The sequence below is a fragment of the Taudactylus pleione genome, unplaced genomic scaffold (assembly GCF_031769625.1).
Source record: "Taudactylus pleione unplaced genomic scaffold, aTauple2 ptg000085l, whole genome shotgun sequence".
Classification (NCBI taxonomy): Eukaryota; Metazoa; Chordata; class Amphibia; order Anura; family Myobatrachidae; genus Taudactylus; species Taudactylus pleione.
Window position 1 is genome coordinate 8,682,582 of NW_028284487.1, and position 27,569 is coordinate 8,710,150.

Sequence of the window (27,569 nt, forward strand, 5' to 3'; positions counted from 1 at the left end):
TCTATTATCAAATTGTTATATTTTTAACCATATTTAATTCTGCACTAGCACTTTTGTTAATTATTTTATTATTTGGAGAACACTCTCCTATATGTTTTGAGTTATATCCTGATCTATTATTAACTCATATGGGTTACATTGCTTAATTCACTGTTTAAACACATATAGCAAACTAGTCGCTTGACTGTCAATTCACCTTTTTTCACTATATATATATATATATATATATATATATATATATATATATATATATATATATATATATATATATAGGGGAAATGTCAGAGAAGAGATAGTTTGCAATTGTCCACACTACACTTTCCATGAAATATCATATATGAGCAGTTCAATGAAAAGTTAACTTGAGAAAAGCACAAAACAAATGTATATAGATGTGTCCTCACTCACGCATCCTTTTTGTGCCAGTGTCATATGGTACAAGATGCATTGCGCAAGTTAGCCGCTATGCCACGGTATCTGTTCCTGGACTTTCTTACTTATTCTTAATTTAGTGTCTGTGTTGCATCGCAGTTACATCCAAAATTGCTTACAGTGTACTGGGCATTTTGGATTACTATTTTTGTTGCAGTTAGTATAAAGTTACAGATTAAGAACAAAGCTACGTGGTGGGTATTAGTCCTCAGTCTGTAGCCTTTTACCCAGGTTAGTAACCGAATCGCACACCACTACTACACGCAATGCCAGCGGTAGTGTCAAGAGTACTTATGAGTTGCACTTTTGTTGCATTACTGATACGACTAAGAAGCATATTCTGTATAATACTGTGTGGTTGGATGCATGGCGTGGCCTTAATCATAAAATCTGTGGCATGCAAAGCCCTGTTTTAGAATTAAGAATAGGTGCATATGACCACAGCACATCTCTTCCCCTCACAGCACACCTCCCCTCACAAAACACCTCTCCGCTCCCCTCACAGAACAACACAGCACCCCTCACCCCTTCCAGCAGCACTCACAGCACACCTCTCCCATTACAGCACTCCTCTCAGCTCCCCTCACAGAACAACACTTCGCAGCGCACCTCCGCCCACACCGCACCATCACAGTTCCCCTCACAGAACACCTCCCCTTACAGCACGCCTCCCCTCACAGCTCTCCTCACAAAACACAGCACCCCTCCCTTCACAGCGCACCTCCCATCACAGAACACAGCACCCCTCCCATCACAGCACACCTCCCATCACAGCTCCCCTCACAATGCGCCTTCCCTCACAGCACACCTCCCCTCACAGTGCACCTCCCATCACAGCTCCTCTCACAGAATAACACAGCACACCTCCCATCACAGTTCCCCTCACAGCACACCTCCCATCACAGCTTTCATCACAGCGCACTTCCCCTCACAGCGCACCTCCCATCACAGAACACCTCACCCATTACAGCACCCCTCACCCATTACAGCACCCCTTCTAGCAGCACTCACAGCACACCTCCCCTCACAGTACACCTTTCCCATTACAGCACCCCTCTCAGCTCTCCTCACAGAACAAAACAGAACCCCTCCCTTCACAATGCTCCTCCCCTCACAGCACACATCCCATCACAGTTCCCCTCATAGCACACCTCCCATCACAGCGCACCTCACATCACAGTTCCCCTCACAGCGCACCTCCCCTCACAGTGCACCTCTCCCATTACAGCAACCCTCTCAGCTCCCCTCACAAAACAACACAGCATCCCTCCCCTCACAGCGCACCTCCCCTCACAGTGCACCTCCCATCACAGTTCTCCTCACAGCGCACCTCCCATCACAGTTCTCCTCACAGTGCACCTCCCCTCACAGTGCACCTCCCCTCACAGCACCTCCCATCAGTTCCCCTCATAGCGCACCTCCCACAGTTCCCCTCACAGCGCACCTCCCATCACAGTTCCCCTCACAGCGCACCTCCCATCACAGCACACCTCCCCTCACAGCGCCCCACCCACCACAGCATAGCACCCCTCTCAGCACAGCACCCCTCACAGCGCACCTCCTGTCACAGCACTTCCTCTCCAGCACAGAGTAGGTGCAAGTGCGCACTGATGATGATGACTGGTAGCAAACCAGGCGCACACGGAGCGATCTCATTGCTAGATAGGTATAACGCTATATACAGGGGAGTATAAACATTTCTCTGTGCATGATTCGTTTAAGTAACATATGCCCAATGACTTCTAAAGCTGGGCACACACTATTTCACTATGTGTGTATCCAGCGAAGGAACAACACAATGTAATGATTCATTGCGCCGGCTGTACATACTGAACGATCGGGTGTACAGTATATTCCATGCTGTATGTAGCAACATGGCGTCGTTCATTGCATTGTCCCATCTGATGTGCAGTACACACTATACAGTCAGCACAATACCCAGTTTAACTCAGCATATAGCCCTAAATGTAATCATGCTATACTAGCTGGTTTCTATTACAATAAAACAAGTCTTATATAAAGTATATGGGGTTTTCGCAGGGTCACATAAAAACGTACACAAAAGAAAATTATCTACAAATGTACAAAATGCACATAAGTATGAGATTATGAAAATAACTAACAGATAAAATACACGATAAATGAGGACTATGGGCCTGATTCAGAGCCGGTCGCTATTTGCGATCGTTCGTTCTGGAAAAAGGGGTGGCTATTCAAATGAACCGTTCGCTCCTTGCGGTCTGTTGCCGCCTCCATGTCTGAACGAGCGATCAAAACATGCGTTCGTTTTTTTTTTAAAAACGCCCCCTTGCCACTCGCATCATACGTCATGTCCGCTATTTAATAGATTAATCGAGTACATCGAACAGCGTATGAACTGCTCGCTATTCTTGTGGTTGGTTTTTCCAACCACTATATTGCGAGCAGTTCTGACTATAAAACAACCAAGTGACGTGGTCAATGACGCTGCTGTTTTAATTATGCACACCCATAAAACGCCCGCTTTGACCTTTAAGCACGCCTGCGTTCTGATCTCCACTCCCCGTTTCCAAACACCATCCCCTGTTACCACCCACATACGCCTCATTCTGTCACTCAAAATTGCAGGCATTCGCTATATAGCGAACAAACGATTTTCGGCCGCACTGACTGGTTCGCGCATGCGTATTAAAAACCGTACGCATGCGCAGATGTGCGAACATCGCTCGGAACGAGCGTACTGCCGCTTACGAGCGGCTCAGAATCAGGCCCTATAGTCCAAAGAGTTTGAAATCTAGATAAAATAGTAGATCACTTTAATGCATTTAATTACTGACATTTTATCTTTCTATAATTATCTACTGCCACCTAGAGGTTTTCATGGTGAGTTGCAGTCATTTATTTAAAGCAGAATTGCCTGTTTTATTGGAGCCCCGGGAACTGCATTCTGAAACAGTTTCTCCAGGGACCACCCATACCTGTAACGTTGTTTTCTGATTCATAAATATTCAGCTAGGGTAATTCCCATAGGAATGCTGCAACGGCCAGAAAAGCATACAATGTACAGTATATCTGACGTGCTGCAATTTTCTTTTCTTCTCATACTTCCTTTACTAACATATTACACTTGTTCTGTACAAGCAGACGCGACAAATTGCAGAACTTATTGGGAAACTGGGCCTGATTCAGACCCTGTCGCAAGGCTGCGCACGCATTCTGCGCATGCGTACAAAATGCAGTGCGCTTGCGCGAACTAGTTCGTGCGATCGGGAAGCATTCGCACCCTGTACACAGACACTCTGCAAGCATGAGTGACAGGACGTGCCGTTTGTGGGTGGTGACAGGGGGTGGTCGATGGTAACAGGGGTGTGGTGGTGCGAATGCAGGTGTGTCTGTTCGTCTGCAGGCCGTTTCAGGGGCGTGCATAATTAAGACGCAGCATCAGCATACACGTCACATGGCTGAATTACACACTGCAGCACTCGCAGTGCTTGTGGTAGTGTATGGTGAACCCCAACTGCTGCGAATGGGTCCGATGTCAGTCGATGTTACCGATTGTTTAATACACTTCCTGGAGATGACGTGTGTTACTAAGGGAAATTGGGTGTCTTGTGTCAGGATGTCTAAATACATACTGCAGTTGCATGGCAAGACATAATGGGCGTGCTAATGTCTTGCTAGTGATCGCGGGATTTGCATACTGTGGATGCGGCGGCTGCGTGCGATCGCTTCGTTGCGAACTGGTCTGAATCAGGCCCACAGTCTTCTGCTCAGTGCCAGGCGAGATAGTATTAACCCTTATGTGTATCAAGTCTACAGTGCAGGAACAGAAAAGTACAGTACATTAATTTGTAGACTCTAGAAAGATATCTGACCGTGTTAGTCAGGCTTGGAGCGTTCCTCACCTGATCTGTGCCAGAGCATTTGTATAGACGGAGTTATCTACACTGCTGTGGTATTCATCTGGGGGCATCACTCCTGTGGCAGGACAGAGGAGAACGGCATCATCATCACAATGATTTGCAGAGACTGACAACACTAAAGAGTGATACGCTTCAGCGTATTAGGTCCTAGTGACCTAATAATAGCCATTTCTTAGCTATAAATGCAGTTGCAGAGCTGATGTTCCAAAAGTTAGAAAAAAAAATCACTAGGGGGAGATGACGCAAGCCTTGGAGAGATAAAGTGGAGAAGTGGCCCTTAGCAGCCAATCAGAAGCTGATTGGTTGATTTGGGCAACTACTCATTTTAATCTTTCTCCAAGGCTTGATATAGCCCCCTCTAATGGAGCATACACACGGTCAGATGAACGATTGAACGATTTGACCAACGATTTTGCAAATGATTTGAACGATTTGAACTACAAATGATTTTTGACTGCATTAAAATGACTGAAATCATCCAAAACTGACTGCAAATGCATCAGATGTCAGATATCGTTATCTGACCATCGGGAAAGTGCATTGTTCATCATTCAAACATGTCAGATTTTCCTTCAGATATGAACGATTTTTTAAATCGTTATCGTTCAGATCTGAAGAAAAATCTGACCGTATGTATGCACCATTAGTCGTAACAAAGAAATAGCTGCAACACTTATAAACTACAACTTAAAATATAACTTTTAAGGTGCATATACACACAACGATTTAGTAAATTAACGATTTTAGTAAACGATTTTCGTTCATTTTTTCAAGGGAAAAATGAAAGAAAATAGATTACTAAAATTGTTCATTTACTAAATGTAATGAACGATTTTTTTGAACTACAAACGATTTTTGCATATTCCCTAACTGAAAACCGTTGAGTTGGTCAGTCTGACTGAACTACAAACTACAAACATGAAAGCGCATGAACGATAATCGTTTGTTTTAACTCAGAAAGTGAACGATTTTTTCAACGATTGAAAGATAAACGATATCGTTAACGATAATCGTTCAAAAATTTGTGTGTATGCACCTTTACTCAAGAATATAATAATGCAAGGATATCTGTAAAAGAATATTGCATGGTAATACTATGAGAAAGCTATAAATCAGCATTGTAGACCCTGCTCTGTGACTCTACAGATGGGTCTATATCATACACCCCATTTCCTAAATATATCCAGGAGGTGGCATATAATCCAATTTAAGGACATACATACCTCTCCATGGTTTTCAGATAATTATCAGCACAGTATGCATATCATTTTATATATAGGAATTCAAAGATTGTGTTGGAATCAGTGGTGTAACTAGGGCAGGGCGAGCAGGGCACGTGCCCTGGGCACCATGGCAAGCCCTGCAGAGGGGGGTGCCGCCGGCCAGGGCATCCCCACTGCACCACTATTGTGTCCTGAGTCTGTTTTTAACGAGCAGGCAAGTGTGCCTGTTAGCCTGCTGTTGGCTTGGCTGCCTGCAGGGGGAGCTGCAGTGGAGGCTCACAGCCCCTCCTAGGCAGCTCTATCCTCCTCCTGAAGTGCTGGAGTTCTGGACCAGAGCTTCTGTCTGTCGGGTTAGGAGTGATTGTTCCCTCCCCGGTGCTCTCCATCGCCGCTGCCCGCACACTACAGGTAATTTCTTGGGGGAAGGGGGAGGGCTAACAGTGTGTATAAGTGTTTCTGTATAGGCTTTGTGTGTGTGTGTGTGTCTCTGTATAGGCTTTGTGTGTAAGTGTGTCTCTGTATAGGCTTTCAGTGTGTGTAAGTGTGTCTCTGTATAGGCTCTGTGTGTAAGTGTGTCTGTATAGGCTTTGTGTGTGTAAGGGTGTCTCTATAGGGTGTGTGGGTGTGTGTAAGTGCATCTCTGTATAGGCTTTCAGTGTGTGTAAGTGTGTCTCTGTATAGGCTTTGTGTTTGTGTAAGTGTGTCTCTGTATAGGCTTTGTGTAAGTGTGTCTCTGCATAGGCTTTGTGTGTGTGTAAGTGCGTCTCTGTATAGGCTTTCAGTGTGTGTAAGTGTGTCTCTGTATAGGCTTTGTATTTGTGTAAGTGTGTCTCTGTATAGGCTTTGTGTATGTGTGTGTGTAAGTGTGTCTCTGTATAGGCTTTGTGTGTGTGTAAGTGTGTCTCTGTATAGGCTTTGTGTGTGTGTGTAAGTGTGTGTCTCTGTATAGGCTTTGTTTGTAAGTGTGTGTCTCTGTATAGGCTTTCAGTGTGTGTGTGTGTATATGTGTCATGGTGTATGTGTCAGTGTGTGTGTGTATATATGTGTCAGTGTATGTAAATGTGTGTGTATATGTGTCATGGTGTGTATATGTGTCAGTGTGTGCCAGTGAGTATGTGTCAGTGTGTATGTATGTATATTATCAGTGTGTGTGTGTATATGTGTCATGGTGTGTGGGTATATGTGTAAGTGTGTCTGTATAGACTTTCAGTGTGTGTTTAAGTGTGTCTGTATAGGCTTTCAGTGTGTGTGTAAATGTGTCAGTGTGTGTATATGTGTCATGGTGTGTGTATGTGTGTCAGTGTATGTATATGTGTCAGTGAGTATGTCAGTGTGTATGTATGTATATTATCAGTGTGTATATGTGTCATGGTGTATGTGTAGATGTGTCAATGTGTATCTATGGTAGTGTGTGTGTATCTGTGTCAGTGTGTATCTATGGTAGTGTGTGTGTATGTCTGTGTGTATCTGTGTCAGTGTGTATATGTGTCAGTGTGTGTATATATGTCTGTGTGTTGAGAGACAATTCTGGGGGGAGTGATGGTGTGCTGAGAATTGATGCAGGGGGGGAGATGATGGTGTGCTGAGAGACGACGTAGGGGAGGGAGGTGAAGAAGAGATGACACGGAGGGAGATGATGGTTTGGCTAAGAGATGATGCAGTGAGATGATGGTGTGGCTAAGAGACGACACAGGGGGAAGGAGTCTGGTTGAACCGCTATTCTATGATGATAACCATGTTAATATTCCTACACAAAAAGGCATCTTCCGGATGATGTGACCTACATGAATATTGAATACTGACTGAAGACGCCGTTGTCCCAGGGAGGATATATTTCTTAAGAGTTCCACATTGTGAGAAACCACCGTATAGGTAAGGTGCATATGGAATAGAAAGGAATGTTTTTTTGGCCCGCCCCATTTTCAGTAGCCACACCCCTTTCATGATTTGACCACGCCCACTTTTTTGCCACGTGTGGGGGGGGGGGAGGGGGCTCCAGTCTTAAATTTGCCCTCGGCTCCGAAGACCGTAGTTACGCCACTGGTTGGAATTATTGCATTTTTATTTGTTATTTATACATTAGATTTAATCCACATGTAATTATTTAAATTAAAGTCACTCTTAATCATTTAAAATGAAACCAGGATTCTCTTTCATGAACAAGGACCAAATGTAATAGGGTGACAGTTTAGCAAATGTGAGAGTTTAGCAGTAATCTCTCACACCACTACATTGGTCGAGTTAAATTTCCAAAATGAGAAAACATCTGGATGAGAGATTATATCGTGAGGGTTTTTTGAGTCTGAAAAACATGAGAGCTTGCATGTTCTTAGCCGAGTTTAAAATGTGTGAGAGTTTACTCCCACGTTTTGTAAACTCTCATCCTCTTACATTTGGCCCCAAAAATTTGTCACGTAGGCCAAGCATTTCTATATGGTAATTTAATGTTCACATGGTCTGTACAGACTGTTTCCCATATTCTACTATAATCAATCCTCTTTCCTTTCCCATATATTGGAGGATTACGGTACATAGGTCATATCAATCATCCTGTATTTCTTATAGTTTTACATCTATCCTTAGATTATTATTATTAACATCTTTTATTTATATGGTGCCACAAGTGTTCCACAGCACCTTACAAAGTATATAAATAATAGTACAAGAAACTAGAAACTTACAGTACAATACAAACTTTATAACTTTATATACATTGCTGCATTAGCGATCATAACACTCAAATAAGCAGCAGGGCATAAACAACCAAGTGATCGGTGCCCTAGTGGGGAGTAGATGAAAGTGTACGTAAGGAGAAGCGCAAGAGGGTAGAGGGCCCTGCTTGTGAGAGCTTACATTCTATTGGTTAGGGGCAGACAAACTGGTGTGACACAGATGGGGTAGTTAGGGAGGAAGAAGCAAGTAGCAACGAGTTAGGATGAGGGCTGGAAGGCTTTGATGTAGTAGTTTGAAGTAGTGGATATTGAGAGCACGATTGAAGATTTGTAGAGAGGTGGAGAGTCTAATGGGGAGAGGGAGAGAGTTTCAGGGGGCAGCACGGGCAAAATCCTGGAGGAAGGAGTGGGAGGAAGTAATCAGTTGGCAGGCTGCATGCATTTGTTGAGCGAAGAGAGCGGACAGGGGTGTGATTGGTGATAAGGTCAGAGATGTAAATGGGAGAGGTATATGTGAGGGCTTTGTAAGTGAGTGTAAGAATCTTGGATTGGGTTCTGAAGGGGAAGGGAGCCAGTGGATGGCTTGTAGGAGAGGGGAGGCAGATGTAGAATGTTTGGAGAGGAAGATGAACCTAGCAGCAGCGTTGTGGAAAGAATGCAGTGGAGAGAGGTGGGAGTCAGGGAGGCCAGAAAGGAGGAGGTTAACAGTAATACAATCTGGAGATGAACAGTGAGTAGATGAGGGTTTTAATAGCATCCTGGGTGAGAAAGGGTCTGATCTTGGAAATATTTTTAAGATGGAAATGGCTTCACCGCATCACGCTGCTATGAGGGATCCGATTGGATCCCTCCCAGCATGCCCCGCGGCCGTCACGTCACTCTGCGCATGATCAGATGGACTCCCGGGTCATAAACCTGGAAGTACACGGCACAGGGCAGATCGCAAAGGACAGCTCTTATCGGAAGAGCTGTCCTTTGTGCTGCTGATCGCATATGTTAGTGCATATGCGATCAGCAGAGAGGCGGTGTCTGGCGGTAAGTATGACAAGATGTTAGTGCATCTAAGAGAGGTGCTGAATGTGTGGTTTGAAGGAGAGGAAGAAGTCCAGGATAACTCCAAGACAGCGCACTTTGCGGCTAGAGGAAATAGTTGTGCCATCAATTGATAAATAAATTGTGGGAAGTGAATTTATTCGGGAGGGTGGGAAGATGATCATCTCAGTATTAGACATATTAAGTTCAAGAAAGCACTGGGACATCCACGAAGAAATAGCAGAGAGACAGTTGGAGATACGAGTTAGGAGAGAGGGAGAGGTCAGTGGAGGAAAGGTAGATCTGAGCATCATCAGATTATATTGGAGGTCAAAAGAGCTGATGAATTCACCTAGGGAGGATGTATAGAGGGAGAATAGGAGAGGTCCAAGAACTGAACCTTGGGGAACACCTACTAAAGCAGCAGAGAGGTTGAGGAGAATGAGCATAGAGTAATGGCACTTGGATTTGGCAGCAAGGACGTCATTACTGACATTTGTGAGGGCAGTTTCAGTAGAGTGGAGAGTATGGAAGCCAGACTGAAATCGGTCAAGGAGGAAAGAAAAGCAGTAAGGAGGTTGTAAACAATATACTCAAGGAGTTTGGAGAGAAAAGGGAGGAGTCGGTAGTTGGAGAGAGTGTTAGGATAGGGTAGGCTTTTTAATAACGGGGGTGACAAGGGCATGTTTGAATGCAGAAGGGACAGTGCCATATGAGGAGAGATTGAGGAGCTGGGAAAGATGGGAACAGGCAGAAGGAAAGGTGGTAGAGGAGGAGAAGGGAAAGGATAGGGTCACCCTCCTCTTCCACACTAAGCTTACAGTTGCCTGCACAGGGATCGGTGATCCAGTGACCTCCTCTGTGATTTCAATCAGCTGATTGCCGGAATCCTGCTCTGAGACCCCCGGTCAGGTGCTCTGTCAGTAAACTGAGATGCCAGCAGCTCACCAGATCACCGATCGATGGGTGCAGGTGTTTTTTTTTTCTTTACTGTGATCAGCTTGTGGTTTATTCAGACACACAAGGCTGATCACAGGCACCGACTTCCAGCTCTGCTCTGCCTGTCACAGCAGAGCAGGAGTCGGTGAAACGGGGAAAGCCCTAATAACGCCATCTCCAGGTGGTGTTATTATCACAGGGCTTCCTCCATTATTTTATTACAATTCAAAGTTAGTAACTCTGAGCAGATCACATTTCCCATTATAATTAATTAGTGCTTGGAGGAGAATTTGGCGACTTCTCCTACAATTGCCCTTTAGTACATTTAGCTGATACTAAAATAATGTGATAAATGTGTGAAAACACCCGTTTTCACAATGATTTAGTAAAAATAATGATAAATATGCCTGTTTGTCTCTTACCTTAAAGGAATAAACAGATAAATCCATGGTGCCGTGATACTAGTCTATCTGGTCTTGCTCTCAGCAACTAACGCTTTTACACCTTACATTTTTGATCTGAGCATGACTGTGTCAGTGGATGGAAATTGTGGATTACACGGTGCAGGAGAATGTGATTCTGAGAACAGTCTGGTGTTTTATGTATGGATAAGGGCACCATGGCCACACAATTATAAGCTCACTGCCTTACAGCACTAAGGTACTGGGTTTGATTCCCACCAAGGCCCTGTTTGTGTGATGTTTGTATGTTCTCCCCATGTTTGCGTGGGTTTACTCCAGGTACTCCGGTTTCCTACCACAATCCATAAACATACTACCGTTAGGTTAATTGGCTTCTGAAAATAAAAAATAAACCCCAGTGTATATGTATGTACACATGTGGTAGGGAAAATAGATTGTAAGCTCTACTGGGCAGGGACTGGTGTAGATATTATCTGTAATGTGTATGTGCTATATAAATATTAATAAACACTAAATATGTAAAATTGATATGGTGGTTGTAAATACTTTGAGGTATGGCAAACTAAAACATTATCCTCTGCACCAAGTTTGTTTAATACATATGTGACTACTGTAATTATGTTACTTATTTTTTTGGTAACTTTCCCAAAACAGACGTTTTTTCTAGCAAAAAAAATCAGATATTTAATAAACCTAGTGAACCTCTCTCCTGGGCTGGGGTGGTGACTCTATTTATTTAACACCAGAAACTACATATTTGTTTGAAATTGCATGCAAATGTGCTTGGTGCAGCATTAGGACCATGTTATCAAGTCACCTGTTCATACTGTAGAATCAGAGGCGTGTGAGCAGCAGGAGGCTGGTCACGTGTAAGATCGTCAGTGGAGGAAGTTGTGAGGAATCAAATAGGTGCTTTATCTACTTAGGCATAAGAAAGAATGACAATTGTGTGGTAGAGAAGCAGGGTCAGAGAGAAAACACAGGGCCAGATTCTGTGATTTACGCTAATGCAAATGCAACTACATACTCTGACGGTTCACAGTTACTAAAATATGCTAATGTCTCCAAAGCACAGCCGAGCATAGGGACGCCCACTGCTGCCTTCTCATATCGGTTTGACGACGTTCAACAGAATCGGTAACATCGGCGCACAACGGGCAGTCACACAGCTTCTGAGTCAAATCTGAAAACTTTGTCTCTCATGACACGCAGAGAGCTCTCATGCTTTGATGGAGATCGCAATGGCTAATTTACGCACACCCATGAAATGGCGTTTATACGGTCTGACACGCCTGCATTTTTCTGACCACCCCTCAGTTACCTCCCTCAAATGCTGAGAACCTGTCACTCACTTTGCGAGAGGTTCCTCTGTACGAGTGCCACTTTGGCACATGCGCAATAGTAAACAATCGCTTGAATATTGGCTTTGCGAAAATCACTGAATCAGGCAACGAATAGAAAAAGGAAACCCAAAATAGTGCTAATATAGCAAACAAAAGAGACTGAGAGACTGAGCAATATTAGGGTCAGTCCTGTATTCAACATATTTAAATGAAGTGGCACAGCTAGAAATCATTCCTCTCACCAACCGGCCTGACCTGGTACTGGAGAGAGGACCCTGGCAATTAGCAGAAGTATTCTCCTCCACTTAATACAAGCTAATCAAAGCAATCTTATTGGAACCCGGCTTCTGTTTGGTAAATTGATATGCATGAACCTGGCATCTACCTTTGATGTGATAGCACTGTTCCTCCTGACTCCACACAACGCGGTTGCACCAGTAATCGGCTATTGAGCTGACCACATCCCAGCCTCCGCTCAAAGCAAACAAGTCTAAGTCCTGAGAATGGAAACAGGAAGGAGAAGAGTAAGTATAAAGAAATCCGCTAATTAGTATTTGTCTTTTTCCAGGTGTGGGCCGCACCTGTAATTATGTATGAGAACTGGAAGGTGCACATGGTTATCTTACACTCAGTGATCCATAGCCACAGAATACTGATTTCCATGGCTGTGCAGTTATTTACTTAGATCACTGGCTCATACCAGCAGACAAAGGGGCCCAATTATCAAGGGGTTTTACAGTGCATCCGGAAAGTATTCACAGCGCTTAACTTTTTCCACATTTTGTTATGTGTACAGCCTTATTCCAAGATGGAATACATTAATTTTTGTCCTCAAAATTCTACACACAATACCCCATAATGACAACGTGTAAAAAGTTTTTTTGAGATTTTTGCTAATTTAATTTAAAAAAAAAACCCTAAAGAAATCACATGTACATAAGTATTCACAGCCTTTGCTCAATACTTTGTTGATGCACCTTTGGCAGCAATTACAGCCTCAAGTCTTTTTGAATATGATGCCACAAGCACCTATCTTTGGTATTTAATGATGAAAGAAATTACATCACCTGCACAGGTATTTGTATGTCATACAGATCAAGAAAATTACATATATAATGATTATCCCCTTATATAACCGATTATTTCAACTATTCAGATAGAATCAAGTATGGAGCAGGGGGTGCTACCTTTCAACAATGAATGTATTATATCAAAGATAAAAGGAAAAGAAGTTTCGCCCATTCCTCTTCGCAGCACCTCTCAAGCTCCATCAGGTTGGATGGGAAGCGTCGGTGCACAGCCATTTTCAGATCTCTCCAGACATGTTCAATCGGAATCAAGTCTGGGCTCTGGCTGGGCCACTCAAGGACATTCACAGAGTTGTCCTGAAGCCACTCCTTTGATATCTTGGCTGTGTACTTAGGATCGTTGTCCTGCTGAAAGATGAACCGTCGCCCCAGTCTGAGGTCAAGAGCGCTCTGGAGCAGGTTTTCATACAGGATGTCTCTGTACAATGCTGCATTCATCTTTCCCTCTATCCTGACTAGTCTACAGAGCCAAAATCACTCCCACTGACATCACTAGTGATGTCAGTGGGGCCGGCTTCAGACGGTAGGCGTTCCCATTGGAACGCCTCCGTCTGGGAGGCACGCCCCCGGCACGCCCACCAAAGGGGGCGTGCTGTCAATCAACATCGACAGCACGCCCCCTTTGGTGCGAGACCCGGAGCGATGGAGAGCCCGTCTCTCGCCGGGTCTCGCGCTTGCGCACGACGGAGCTCCCTCCGTCGTGCGCATGTGCAGTGGGGGAACATCGACCCGCTTGCGAGCATCCTGCGCTCGCGAGCGGGTCTGAATGACCCCCATGGTACGATGCAGCTATGCCATGAACCCCTTATATTGGTGAGGGCCCACTGGGGCAAACCCTCCAAATCCTGAGAGAATTCTGAAGCTTGAATTCTCCAGACACTGCTACCTGCAAACATTTACTGAAATGGACAGCCATCATTCTGTATTCTATTCCGGTTATTACACTTTGCAAATGATAAATCCCAATTTGCTAATTTTTGTTGTCCAGGGATGTAGTCAGCAGCATGTCGGCATTCAAAATGTCAACTCCAAAATGTCAGCATGGTCTGAATGTCGACATTTAACATGTGTACACTGACATAATGTCGATATGTTCAACCTGTCGACATTATGAATGTCAAAATGCTAACGCGTGAAATTAGAGTTAGGCTGCAATTAGGGTTAGGCTAAAATAAGAGTGTCAGTAGTCTGACTGTGGACATTACGTACCACATCCCTCAGTCCAGTCTACAGACATGGTAAGGAGGATAAGGAGGAGAACAGTAAGGATAGATGTTGATCTGCAGTGGGAATTCTCTTTAAATCGACTAAAGCCCTAAAAAATATATAGTGCAATAATTGTTCAACAATATTTTACTGATGAAATTATTAATAGAACCATGTAATATGTACCTTAGTCATGTAATAGTATTGTTTAAATGCCATCAAAACATCTCCATTAATGTGAATTTCCTGTGCTCTATATATTTCCTCAGGACAAACGTCACGTCCCGTTACAGCACTTTCCCAGGGGAACTTTGCACCCTAAATGAGAAAGGACATTACAGGACATTTCTGTGAAGGTTCATTTACCATTGAGAATAACAGATAGGTTACCCAAAAAGTACATTCTAATCTAAACCTTCTGAAGAGAGGTGGAGAAGTTGCCCATAGCAACCAATCATATACTATACTAATATATAAGTATATATTTGATAAATGATAGCTACAGTAGAAGCAGATTGGTTGCTATGGCCAACTTCTTCCCTTGTCATCCTTTTATGTATTGATACATCTCCCCCTAGATCTCTGTGTTGAGAACAAGAAAATACCAGGGGCCAAATGTGGCGAGAGTTAGAAAATGTGAGTTTAGCAGTAATCTCTCACACTAATACATTGGTCGAGTTGTATCTTCAAAGTGGGGAAACATCTGGATGAGAGATTAATCATGAGAGTTTTTTGAGTCTGAAAAACATGTGAGTTTGCATGTTCTTGGACTCTATTACATTGGCTGAGTTTAAAAAGTGTTAGAGTTTACTCTCACATTTTCTAAGCTCTCACCCTACTACATTTGGCCCCATGTATACAATCAGAAGAACAAATTAAACAAATATCAAACGTAATCAGATATATATAACCTAAAATTGGGGAAAGCGGCTGCCAGGATCTTAAGGGCAGGCAACAGACAAGGATAATCGCAACACAAAGATATCTTTAACAGTTTCAGACAAGGACTAGACAGAACAAGCAGAAGAGTCACAGCGAGCAAGGACTCAGAACGAGCAGACTTCCAGCTGATTCAGAGCAAAATGCCTATTGCTAACACTATAACAGGCAATAAGTCCATGGTGCAGGCAGCCGTGATAGGAATGTAAAGCACTTGGGTATCAGAGAAGCTAAGCAATGCCACAGCAACCCATGTAAGCAGTAGAGACAGGCTGAGAAGCATTGGAACACTGTAATCTGACATTGTTTCTATCTATGCCTCTGTTTACAACTCTTAATAATAATTTTATGGATTTCTACATTCTGAAATATCAGATAAAACTTTCTCAGCTCTGGGGACCAAATAAATGGTGATCTCTTCTCAGTTATCTAAGTGATAGAGGAGCAATTCTTTGAATCCCTCCGATATTTCTAGGGGTCGGCCAATCAACTACATCCTGGATCTTGCTGGGATCCATTTGTAGGACGGAGGTGAAAGGATATAGCCCAGGAACTGAACCTGTGTTGGATGGAACTTAAAATGTATAACTGATGTTTACAAAGTTGCTCCAGGACAGTTCGAGTCTGTTTCTTAATCTAAGGGGTCTAGTTACTAAGCAGTGTTAGGGGACAGAGGGAAAAGTGATAAGAAAGTGATAAGGTGCCAGCCAATCAGCTCCTAACTGTCATTTTTCAAACACAGCCTGTGAGATGACAGTTGGGAGCTGATTGGCTGGCACCTTATCACTTTCTTATCACTTTTCCCTCTGTCTCCTAACACTGCTTAGTAACTAGACCCCTAAGTCATTAAAAAAAATAAATGTTATCATTGATAGAGTAAATATTCCCGAGTCGACACTGCAATGAAAATGGGGTAAATCCCGGGTCTGACCCATGTTCCAAATCCTGGGTCAGACCCGGGATTTTTGGTGGAAAAGGGGTATTAGAAGGCCAAGCTAATGTCATGTGATATGTTGATGCCTTTTCATGTGTTTAACATTGATTTTACAGGTTGCTACAGAAAACCTGAAATCAAATGTTTTTGTAACATGGAGAAGTTTGTAGTGAGGGTGGTTGGTGAAAGAGGAGTGTGCTACTGTGCAGACTCCAGTCTTCCTGCTCTCCAGGAAGGCTTCATGCCCTGTCCCAAGATTGGCACCAAGTTATATTTTGCAACTGTGCATGTATCTTCCATCTGATGGGTGGGTTATGGGAGTGTTGCCGGTGTGTCATATGAGTGGTTGTAAACTTAGGTACTTCATCCAGTAAATTGGAGGCCATACTCTGAAGGAGACCTAGCATGGGACTGGTGTAAAAAGTGGGCGCACACTTGTATAGCATAGGAAGCATTTATGTTAGTATAAAGAAACAGACATGACTATGGCAAAAGATGCTAACACGGTTGCAGCAGCATGCGACTCTGAATCAGCGATCTGGGTCATACAAATAGGCAGGATAGACTTCCTGCCAGTATATGGCAATTTCACATTCTCATTAATAGTCATGAACAGTGACGGCTCCTAACAAACACCGGGATACTGGCGCATGCACACAAGCCCGATTTCTAGGCACTGCATCAGCTGCAGCCCATAGGAGCCAAGTAAGGCTGATCGCAAGACAGGGGAGTGGCTTCTCAGTGGAAGCATGCTCTCTGTTAATTGCGTTCCGGATTGGCAGTCCCAGGGGGAGAAAACACCTCCCCCTGGGACTGCCAGTCATGTGTATGGTTAGCAGATACTGCTTCCCATGGGAGGTCCACTGCCAGTGTAGCCAGTACACACAGACTGCAACTCGCTCGCTGGAGGTGGTGGATTTTACTGGGGGACTGCAGGGTTTAGGGATCAGTGAGCACAACAAAACTAAATTGTGCCATGGTTAAGATTATTGGGGCATGGACAATATGGTCATATACTTTTGGGAGTTATGGACCACTAAACAAGGGAGACAATTTACCTTATGGTCCCATACTGCAGTAAAAAAAAATACAAAACAAACAACATATATTTCATATTATGCTGGAATGTTGTTCTTCACAAATACAGCATATTGGATTAGCATTTGAAAATCGTGCTTATCTCCATGTTATATTTATATTATTTGCTTACATTAGCTGCAATCTATGTGTTAAGAATAAAGGACCTTATTCAGAGTCTCTCGCTAGATGTGATTGCTCGCCCTCAGCGTATGCAAATTTGTCAAAGTGACGCCATGGGAAGCGATCGCTCGCCAAGGCATAAGCATGCCCACCATGTCTTAGCGAGCGGCCAGCGTACGCCCAATCGCACAGGCAGAGCCACCCACCAGCACACGTCATCTCCAGGAAGTGTATTAAAACATTGGTACATCGAGGACAATCGGAAGCGATCGCAGCGCTTGTGGTTGCCTTACCCTACCGCAAGCACTGCGAGGACTTCAGTGTAAAAAACAGGCATGTGACGTGTACTATGACGCAGCCTTTCATTATGCACGCCTCCAAAACGGCGTTGAAACACTCAGGCACACCTGCGTTCGCACCTCCACTCCCCCATTATTAATGTCCTGCCCTTGTTACCAGCCACAAACGGCCTCTCCTGTCACTTATTTCACTGGGCTGCCTTTGCTGGGTGAGCGAGCGGCCTGCGATTGCACAGAGTAGTTCGCGCACGAGCAGAACGAAGCATGAGCATGCACGTATGCAAACCATCGGGACGCTTGCGAGTGCACAGCGCTAGTGAGAGACTCTGAATGAGGTCCAAAGTTTTTATCTGAATTTTTTTGTCCACCACATTAAAACTTTTCAGCCACTGACAGAGCCGTAACAGGTTGTGCCCTGTGCCGGCTCCGCCCACTGATCGCACAACATCATGACGTCACATGATGTCATTATGTTGCGCAGAAGGGGGCGTGACCGGCTACTCCGTTAAATGCAGCACTGATCAGGACGCCCAATTGGCTGCATATACTGTGCATGATGCCTGTCTGGAGTCCACAGGATGATCCGCGGGTCCTGCAGCAGCAATCCATGCCACCCTGCTAGCCTGGACCAAGGGACGGAAGGGGGCACTATGCTGCCCACAGAGCCTCTGCGCTCTGTGCAACAGCACCGGTCACCCATAGCTAGTTACGGCCCTAACCACTGATGTCATGTATTTTTTGCCAAAAACTTATTAGCATCAAGTTCACTATCTAAATATCTAAAATCAGAAACAAACATTTTTTTTTTAGTAAATATTCTCATTACCTACTTTGTATCCTTGCTGCTTGGCATTTTGCATTGCTCCACCTAATGTCCGAATCCGGTATTTAAGAATATGACGTGCCAACTCAGGGTAAAACAGCAGAATATTGGGATATATCCACGTGTCCTTGTGTGCAATACAGACAAAGATAAGGTTCATTTTCAACAACATTTACCCATTTGCTTTGCACAAAGAACAGTCCATGTGTGACATACTGATAGAGGTGTAGCACCTACCATAGTAAATGATCTAAACAATTATTTAATGCAGGTAACATGTCTGACATTTGCATTCCTTAAATTGGTTTAGATTTAGCTTCTATTTAAGTAAAGAATTCTGTAAGGTCCCTAATTATATTTCATTATTGCCATTGCCTTCTGCTAGTAAGTACAATCAGAGCTCCTTAAAGTATCTATAACTGCCCGTGTCAGATTCATAATAAACCCAATATATCCACCCCAAAAGCATATACCTGTACTTATCAGTATCCCAGTAATCACTGCCGGCATCACTATAATCTGATAACTGACTGCAACAATGTGCCGCCGGCAGCAAGTCCCTGATCCCAGTCCCCCACTGTCACTAACACTATACAGGTATATTATTATTATCATTATATATATATATATATATATATACATATATACACTCCAGAAGGGGTTGGCCATGCTATACATAGGGTACTACAGGGGACATTATAAAACAAGTGAACAGAATGGTATGTCTCTGTTAGTGTATCCCGTGGAATAGGTTTTACTGCAGACATGGGAGTCACACACAGTTCTCCTGAACGCTATGTTCGTCTTGCTATATGATGCCTTATAATGTCTGTTTTCATGATCATCAGAGAAGTTTAAAAGGATATTGGATGCTAGTAACTACTGTGATAAAGGAGCATATACAGCACCTGTTAGTACAAGACTTATTATTACCAGTTATTTATATAACGCACACATATTCCGCATCGCTTTACAGAGAAAATTTGGCCATTCACATCAGAATAAAACTCATTTATGGAAAAAAAAATAATGTAATAAAATGTATTATTGCATTACCTTGGCATCCTGCTAAGTTATATTATTTATTTAGCTGCACAACTAAACTTACCTGATCCCAGAAAACATGTCCCCAGTAATCTTCATTGCACTGGCCATTAGATAGGCCTCCAGGACTTATTCCATTGAATTCCTCATTCGATCCTAAAGGTGGTAGGGAGCTTATTAGATAATACAGGCATCCATAGACAGCCTGTCTGAGAGCCAATGAACCTTCCACTTCCACCCAGCACCCTTCCCATAACTGTGCCCATGCTGTCTTATGTGAAGACAGAAGCTGCTTCTCATCCACTAGGGCAAGGCCTTCGTCAAATTTTTCTTTCACATCCATCTCGGTTTCTGACACTGCTGTCAGGAACACCCAGGTCTCCTGATCAGAGGAGAGGGTGAGACTTTGAGGGACTGGGGTGTAGATCATGTGGACAGACTTCAGCGGACAAGTTGTAACCTCTGGGATTAGCGTGCTCCCATAGATGTACCTACAAAAACAGTGCACCATTATAGAGGTGATAAATCCCTACAGTAATCCCTTATGCATCATCAGAATAATGTAAGGTAAGAGATTTTTACTCTGAGTTCTCATGTATTGGTTTTGTAAATCTGCAACAACAAACTGATTTAAGATGCAGCAAACTGTATGTAATATTGTAGCACGTAAAAGACTTCAAAATGCAAATGTTAATTCTATGTATTTTATTGTTTATGTTGTCACAATGTAGTTTGTGCAAAAAATATAAAGCAAAGAATCTGCACGCTACCCAGAAATGAACATTATGTACTAATGGAAACATGCAGATAATCAGCAGCTTTGGTTTGCATTATAAACACACCTATGCTGAACACACAGCAAACATACATTATAGAGAAATACATACTGTACCAATCATAAATCTACCATCACCCCCCCAGCCCCCTAATGGTAAACAAGCCCAGGTAATAGATCCCAGTGGCAGATTCCCCATCCCCACCCCAGGTGTCAATGACCCCCAGACCCCCCCCACCCATATTCCCCCCCCCCAGCAAAAAATCCTTTTTGTTGGGTATAACCTACCCCTTACCACCAGTGCCAAAAAATTACCCCCCCATTAACACCTTCATCTCCCCCCGCCCCCACACCTTATTGGAGGACGCAGCAGAGCGTGGAGCAGGGGGGTCTGATCAGCATACTAGTGCTCGGGGGGGAGCTGTGTTCCCATCCTCACACTTTTGGGTATATGGTGCACTAGAGTGACATTCGCAAAGCAAAGCAAAGTCACAGGGCCTGATTCAGCAAGGATCCCAATTGCAAAGCTGCACGCAGGCTATAGATATATGATGTATGCACGTAGGCTATAGATATATGCACGTAGGCTATAGATATATGATGTATGCACGTAGGCTATAGATATATGATGTATGCACGTAGGCTATAGATATATGATGTATGCACGCAGGCTATAGATATATGATGTATGCACGCAGGCTATAGATATATGATGTATGCACGTAGGCTATAGATATATGATGTATGCACGCAGGCTATAGATATATGATGTATGCACGCAGGCTATAGATATATGATGTATGCACGCAGGCAGCTTTGAAATTGTGATTCTTGCAGATATGGTAATGCAGCAGGAAGCATTGTGCCCCCTGTACATTACTTGGTCTGAGCTGCGTTGTCCAACGCAGCATCGTATAATCTGTGTAACATTGGCCGGCTAACGTGACCCATGGGGTCACGCAGCTGGTCGCCGTAGTTGAGAGGAAGAGGCCAGGAAATCTCTGTCAGCCGAAGGAGATGCTGGTCTCTTCCCTCCCCCCCAACGGCGGCGACACGCCTCTGTTTCAGGAAACGGAGAGCATCGCTGCTCCCTCCCCGCCCACAAACGGCTGCAGATTGTCAATCACTGACAGTCTGCTGCCAGCCTGCGAGCTGGATCGCATACCCGTTCTGCACCTGCGCAGAATGGGTCATGCGTCTGAGCAGATTCTCAAACATTGGGAATGTGCGTTAAGCAGTGCACTAACATACACTGCTGAATCAGGCCCACAGACCACGATTTCACTCCCCGGGTGAAACGAAGCAGGAGGCAGAGATCTGTTCTGCACATGTACAGAAATGGATTTCCTCCATAACAGAATGGGGACGCGGCAGGACGGCCTCGTTACATGCAGGGCCAGATTAATAATGGGGCGGATGGAGCTACAGCTCCAGGCCTCAACATAAAAATAGGCCCATCATCATGGCAAGATGATGACGACCAGCTGCCTAGCTGGCCACAAAGTTGCCATAAAATATGAGATATGGTAAGAACTTACCCTTGTTATCTCTATTTCTACGAAGTCCATAGGGTTCCACAGGATACCTTGGGGTATAGGTGTGACGTCAGTCGCAGGGCACCAAAGAGTTAAGCTTTCAGCCTCCCAGGATGCACTAGGTCCCCCTCCTATACCCCGCCCCCGGGCCAAGGCACCTCAGTTAGTTACCAAGCCATAGGCCGGAGGAGGAGAAGGAAGAGAGAGAACAAAGATCTGGACACATACAAGAATCACATTCTCACCAGAGGGAGACGGAAAACCGGTGACCAGAGCAAAGCCCATCTGCAGCACAGGTGCGACAGGGCGGGAGTCCTGTGGAACCCTATGGACTTCGTAGAAATAGAGATAACAAGGGTAAGTTCTTACCATATCTCATATTTTCTACTTCAGGGTCCATAGGGTATCCACAGGATACCTTGGGGATGTCCCAAAGCAGTATCCTTTAAGGGTGGGGACGCTCCTGTGCAGAAAGGAGAATCCGCCGCCCGAAGGAAGCATCCTGAGAGGCGAAGGTGTCAAACCTGTAATACCTCACGAAGGTATGGACAGAAGACCACGTAGCAGCCTTGCAGATCTGAACTGCCGAGGCACCACGTCGAGCTGCCCACGAAGGACCCACAGACCTAGTGGAATGAGCCTTCAGAGAAGGAGGGACCGGTAGGCCTTCATGAAGATAAGCTTCAGAAATAGCCATACGGATCCAGGCTGCCAAAGTTTGCTTTGAAGCAGGCCAACCCTTTTTACGGAAGCCATAGAGGACAAACAAAGCGTCCGACTTCCTAAACAAAGAAGTGCGGTCAACATAAGTCCTTAAGGCCCGCACAACATCCAAAGAGGCCTCACCCACGGAAAGACCCGGTGAGTTAAAGGCCGGAACAACTATTTCCTCGTTAACATGAAACTGGGAAACAACTTTGGGAAGAAACTCGGGCCGAGTGCGGAGCACTGCCCTGTTCCCATAAAAAACCAAGAAAGGGGGTCTACAAGAAAGAGCCCCTAACTCAGAAACACGTCTGGCCGAAGCAATGGCCAGAAGGAAAACAGTCTTAGCTGTTAGCCATTTAAGATCCACTGAGCCCAGTGGTTCAAACGGCGGTCCTTGGAGAGCCCTCAGGACCACAGCCAAATCCCAAGGCGCCACAGGTGGAACAAAGGGCGGCTGAATGCGGAGAACACCCTGCATAAAGGTGCGCACATCCGGGATTGTAGCAATCCTACGGTGAAACCAGACAGATAGGGCCGAAACCTGTATCTTCAAAGAAGCAAGGCGAAGCCCATGATCTAGTCCCGCTTGCAGGAAGGCGAGAATCCGAGACAGACGAAACTCCCGCGGTGCATAACCTCTCGGTCGACACCACTGGAAGAACGTATGCCACACGAGATGGTATATCCTCGCGGAAGACGGTTTCCGAGCTCGTAACATGGTACGCACCACAGAGCTGGAAAACCCCCGGGACCTCAGCATGGTCGTCTCAACAGCCACGCCGTCAAAGACAGCCGAGTCAGGTCCGGGTGAAGGCAAGGACCCTGAGACAGAAGGTCCGGTCGTAGCGGCAACCGCAGAGGACTGTCCACGGACAGACCCTGAAGGTCTGAGAACCAGTGCCGTCTGGGCCACGCGGGAGCTATCAACAGGAGCGTCCCTCCTTCCTGTTTGAATTTCCGGATTACCAGTGGAAGAAGGGAGACCGGAGGGAACAGGTATGCGAACCGGAACGTCCACCGGACGGACAGAGCATCCACCAGAGACGCCCCTTCGTCTCTTGTGCGAGACCCGTACACCGGCAACTTGCTGTTGTGCCGGGACGCCATGAGGTCGATTTCTGGAAGACCCCACCTGTCCACCAGTAGTTGAAAAACGTCCGGGTGCAGGGACCATTCCCCCGGATGAACGTCCTGGCGACTTAGAAAGTCCGCCTCCCAATTTAGCACTCCCGGGATGAAGACCGCTGATATGGCCGGAAGATTGCGCTCCGCCCAAACCAGGATCCGAGAGACCTCTACGAGAGCCGCCCGACTGCGAGTTCCTCCTTGCCTGTTTATGTAGGCCACGGTGGTAGCGTTGTCCGACTGGACCTGCACCGGGCGACCCTGGAGAAACCGCTGTGCCTGCTGGAGAGCATTGAAGACCGCACGGAGTTCCAAGATATTTATTGGAAGCTCCGCTTCTGTCGGCGTCCACCTGCCCTGGAACAAGTGTGGACCCGAAACTGCTCCCCAGCCCCGAAGACTGGCGTCCGTTGTCAACAGGACCCAATTTGGAACCCAGAACGGACGTCCCTTGTTGAGGTGGGTCGTCTGTAACCACCACGCAAGGGACAGGCGAACCTCCTGGGTGAGCACAATCGTCTGGGACTTCAGAGACTGAGGCAGCCCGTTCCACTTGGACAGGATCAGGTGCTGCAGAGGTCTGGAGTGAAACTGGGCGTATTCCACCATGTCGAACACCGACACCATGGAGCCCAGTAACCTCATCGCCGAGTGTAAGGACACCCGGCGGCTGTGCAGGCAACTGCGCACCCTTGACTGTAAAGCAGAGATCTTGTCCTCCGTCACGAAGATCCTTTGCTGTCCCGAGTCCAATAAGGCTCCAAGATGCAGAATCCTCCGAGACGGGATTAGAGTGGACTTCTGCCAGTTGATTAGCCAGCCGTGCCGTTGCAGCAGTGCAATGGTCAGGTCCAAGTGGCGTAACAGGAGCTCTGGAGATCCTGCCACCAATAACAGGTCGTCCAAATACGGCAACATGCGGACTCCCTGCAGCCGCAGAGAAGCCGCCATGACCGCCATAGCGTCCTGTATGTCCAATGACACCATGTAGTCCCCAGGTTCCAGCGCCAGAATGATGGACCGTAGGGTCTCCATCCGAAACTTCGGGACCCGCAAAGACTTGTTGAGTGCTTTGAGGTTGAGAATCGGACGATATGACCCATTGGGTTTCTGTACCAAAAATAAATTTGAATAGAAACCCTGGCCCCTCTGGGAGAATGGAACAGGCACTATAACTCCAGCCTGGAGCATAGTGTGCAATACCTTCCGCAGCCTTGTTCCGGTCTGATGGTAGACCCATGGTGAAGAATCGAGCCGGGGGTCTGTGCCGGAAGGAGAGGGCGTACCCGTGAGAGACCACCTCCAGAACCCAAGTGTCTGTCGTAGTGAACGACCAACACCGGGAGAACTGCAGCAGGCGGCCTCCCACCCTGGGATCCCCCAAGGGGAGACCCGGACCGTCAGGCCGCAGGCTTGTCATCTGGCTTGGGGGCCGGACGTCTGGTACTCCATGCCTGTTTCCGGGGCTTGACCGATTTCTTAGGGCCAGCCTGTCGAGGAAACGACTGTGGTTTGGGCCTGCCCTGGGCCCTAGATGACCGAAAGGACGATGGTCCAGAACCAGAAGGAGCAGCGGCCGACGGGAGACAAGCAGATTTGGCTGCCGCCAGCGTGGCCACAATCTTATCCAGATCCGGACCGAAGAGAACTTCTCCGGTAAACGGCAACGCTTCCAGACCTTTCTTGGATCTGCGTCCGCCTTCCAGGATCGCAGCCACAAGGTGCGACGAGCAGCTACCGCTGCTGAAGAAATTCTAGACACCAGAGTACTAATGTCTAGAGCCGCCTCGTTGATGTAGGTGGCCGAATCACGGAGATTGCCAATCAACTCCGCCTGTTCGGCCGGACAGTCGGATTCAAAAGAAGCCTCTAATGAATCCGCCCAGCGCTCCATCGCTCTGGCAACCCAGCAAATGGCCATAGCCGGCCGTGCTGCCCCCCCTGCAAGGGAATAAGCGGACTTCAGGCAGATTTCTACCTTGCGGTCCGTAGCATCCTTAAGGGAGGACATGGATGGCATCGGCAATGTGGCACTACGGACAAGACGGGTCACGTGAGAATCCACCTGTGGAGGGGATTCACACTTAGCAAAATAATTATCCGCGAACGGATAAGCCACCGCCAGGCGTCTCTGCGGCTGGTATCTTTTGCCAGGTTGTTTCCACGCCTCCTCTAAATGGTCCACCAACTGACCCGAAAGAGGAAAGACTGTGGCATCGCCCTTCACATCTTTGAAAAAGGCATACTTAGATTTAGCCGCTGGGGGAACTTCGTCCTCAATCACCAAGGCTGTGCGGACCGCCCGAATAAGTCCAGGAATATATACTTTGGACTTAGCATCAGCGTCCTTAGTATGGAAAGGTTCCTGATCGTAAGGATCCAGAATCTCCCCATCATCAGACGTCCCTTCGTCATCCTCATAAGGAGCGGACAGAGACGCCACCGGCCTTTTATGAGGCCGCATCACAGACTCCCCTTGCAACACATCCGACAAGTGCTGTACAGAACTCGTCAGGGAGTTAACCCACGCTGGCTCCTGAGAACCCGGGAGCGGGGAAATAGGGAGACTGTGGGGTACCACCAATTGTCGTGGGAACCCCTGCATGGGTGACGACACCACAGACTGCTGGGACAAACCCATCGGAGTAAACGCGGGCTGCGGAGCTAACTGGCCCACTAAAGCTGTTAACGCCTGAGCGAAACAAGCCCAGGGCAGCTCCTGTACCGGTGCTGTAACCGTAATAGGCCGCGCCATGGACAAACACTGCCGGCAAAGGCCCTCCGCGCTACCCTCCCCCTCCGCTAACGGTACTTTGCACGTGGTACACTGTAGCCGGAGGGGAAAATCACTTTCAGACATGATGGCACCACGTATGTGACCTCTCTCACCAATTAAGTATTAAATAGGCGAGAGACCACCCTGCAGCACCGCACCGCAAGGGCTTTAGCAGAAAGAACAGGGACAGTAATAAAGCTGACAGTTTAGAGAAGAAAAGTTACAGGCAGCGCTAGCACAGTCACATACAATGCAGAGAAATAACAATTCCTGCACTAACAGCGCTGATCACTCAACTACACAGACACAGGGCCTGGTAGGACACAGCGCTGCATACACAGACCTGAGCCACAGCGGAGGAGAGGTATGCGGGGGGACCCAGACCACGATGCTTCCTTCCAGACTTCCAGCAGCGTTCACCATGCGTTGCAGAGAAGATGGCCGCCGAGGAGCAGAGAGAAGCTGGCCTGGGGGAGGAGCGCTGACACAGGACCAGTCAGCACAGTGCAGAGAGGGCTGTGTGCAGCGGGGGAGGCGCCGGCTGTGAGACAGGGAAGGCGCGCTCCCCTGCATGCATTTAACCCCTGGGACGCCGCAGCGCTACCGCTCTGCTGCGGTCCGCTGTCCCAGGGGGTAGTGGAAGCGCAGGTTGGTCGCCTGGCTCCACGCTGCAGCCAGTCCCCAGGGAGCCCCCTGCCTGGGGACTTAGGACCATGTGATCAGCGGGGACCCACCGCGGGACCCCGCTGCTTACCTCTGTCCCCCTTGAATCCGGCCATGGTCCGGAGCATCTGGGGTCACCGCTAGCTGTGACCCCAGACGCCCACCAGCATCCCCGGATCAGTACCGGCGTTCTGGTACCGGCGGGGTGTAGGGAAGACAGCATGGACGTCAGGACTGACTGTCCATGCTGTTCATCCAGATGTGCAGCCACAGCTGCATGAAGAAAAAGCTTCAGGGGCTCTTCTAGCCCCCACTCCAACAGGTGCACCCGACTCCGGCCGGGCACCAAACTAAACTGAGGTGCCTTGGCCCGGGGGCGGGGTATAGGAGGGGGACCTAGTGCATCCTGGGAGGCTGAAAGCTTAACTCTTTGGTGCCCTGCGACTGACGTCACACCTATACCCCAAGGTATCCTGTGGATACCCTATG

The 27,569-nt window shown here is 46.6% G+C and overlaps 1 protein-coding gene across 2 annotated transcripts in view; it reads right to left on the bottom strand.

The window, feature by feature from the left end:
• Window positions 1-27,569, bottom strand: part of PGGHG (protein-glucosylgalactosylhydroxylysine glucosidase) — a 106,564-nt gene that overhangs the window by 28,303 nt on the left and 50,692 nt on the right. For both annotated transcript variants that reach the window (XM_088468367.1, XM_088468368.1), the window contains exons 4-8: window positions 19,563-19,989; window positions 18,462-18,581; window positions 14,446-14,577; window positions 12,351-12,462; window positions 4,317-4,389 (exon numbers count right to left, since the gene is read on the bottom strand). In XM_088468367.1, coding sequence (XP_088324493.1) covers window positions 4,317-4,389; window positions 12,351-12,462; window positions 14,446-14,577; window positions 18,462-18,581; window positions 19,563-19,989 — 864 coding nt within the window. The remainder of the gene's footprint in view (window positions 1-4,316; window positions 4,390-12,350; window positions 12,463-14,445; window positions 14,578-18,461; window positions 18,582-19,562; window positions 19,990-27,569) is intronic.